This window comes from Palaemon carinicauda, chromosome 19 (assembly GCF_036898095.1).
Source record: "Palaemon carinicauda isolate YSFRI2023 chromosome 19, ASM3689809v2, whole genome shotgun sequence".
In the NCBI taxonomy this organism is placed as follows: Eukaryota; Metazoa; Arthropoda; class Malacostraca; order Decapoda; family Palaemonidae; genus Palaemon; species Palaemon carinicauda.
Window position 1 is genome coordinate 106,943,548 of NC_090743.1, and position 1,456 is coordinate 106,945,003.

Genomic DNA, 1,456 nt, shown 5'->3' on the forward strand with positions numbered 1-1,456 from the left:
CTTTTTCGACACATTCAGATTCCATCTTCTGTTTTTCTGCCTTCAATTCACCTACCTCATTTTTCAATTCCTTTAATTGTTGTGTCTTTTCAGTTTGGTGTTTCTTCAATTCTGCATTCTCTTTTTTGAGAACTTCAAACAAATTTTCATGTTCTTTCATCTGAAGGACTTTTTCGACACATTCAGATTCCATCTTCTGTTTTTCTGCCTTCAATTCACCTACCTCATTTCTCAATTCCTTTAATTGTTGTGTCTTTTCAGTTTGGTGTTTCTTCAATTCTGCATTCTCTTTTTTGAGAATTTAAAACAAATTTTTATGTTCTTTCATCTGAAGGACTTTTTCGACACATTCAGATTCCATCTTCTGTTTTTCTGCCTTCAATTCACCTACCTCATTTTTCAATTCCCTTAATTGTTGTGTCTTTTCAGTTTGGTGTTTCTTTAATTCTGCATTCTCTTTTTTGAGAATTTCAAACAAATTTTCATGTTCTTTCATCTGAAGGACTTTTTCGACACATTCAGATTCCATCTTCTGTTTTTCTGCCTTCAATTCACCTACCTCATTTTTCAATTCCTTTAATTGTTGTGTCTTTTCAGTTTGGTGTTTCTTCAATTCTGCATTCTCTTTTTAGAGATTTTCAAACAAATTTTCATGTTCTTTCATCTGAAGGACTTTTTCGACACATTTAGATTCCATCTTCTGTTTTCTGCCTTCAATTCACCTACCTCATTTTTCAATTCCTTTAATTGTTGTGTCTTTTCAGTTTGGTGTTTATTCAATTCTGCATTCTCTTTTTTGAGAACTTCAAACAAATTTTCATGTTCTTTCATCTGAATGACTTTTTCGACACATTCAGATTCCATCTTCTGTTTTTCTGCCTTCAATTCACCTACCTCATTTTTCAATTCCCTTAATTGTTGTGTCTTTTCAGTTTGTTGTTTCTTTAATTCTGCATTCTCTTTTTTGAGAATTTCAAACAAATTTTCATGTTCTTTCATCTGAAGGACTTTTTCGACACATTTAGATTCCATCTTCTGTTTTTCTGCCTTCAATTCACCTACCACATTTTTCAATTCCTTTAATTGTTGTGTCTTTTCAGTTTGGTGTTTCTTCAATTCTGCATTCTCTTTTTTTGAGAATTTCATACAAATTTTCCTGTTCTTTCATCTGAAGGACTTTTCGACACATTCAGATTCCATCTTCTGTTTTTCTGCCTTCAATTCACCTACCTCATTTTTCAATTCCTTTAATTGTTGTCTTTTCAGTTTGGTGTTTCTTCAATTCTTTATTCTCTTTATTGAGAATTTCAAACAAATTTTCATGTTCTTTCATCTGAAGGACTTTTTCGACACATTCAGATTCCATCTTCTGTTTTTCTGCCTTCAATTCACCTACCTCATTTTTCAATTCCCTTAATTGTTGTGTCTTTTCAGTTTGGTGTTTCTTCAATTCTGC

The 1,456-nt window shown here is 32.1% G+C and overlaps 1 protein-coding gene across 1 annotated transcript; it reads right to left on the minus strand.

The window, feature by feature from the left end:
• Positions 1-660: 660 nt before the first annotated feature.
• LOC137659221 (uncharacterized protein MCAP_0864-like) lies at positions 661-1,146 on the minus strand. The gene has a single exon (XM_068394262.1). It carries the CDS (start codon positions 1,144-1,146, stop codon positions 661-663), a length of 486 nt encoding a protein of 161 aa, XP_068250363.1.
• Positions 1,147-1,456: the final 310 nt, after the last annotated feature.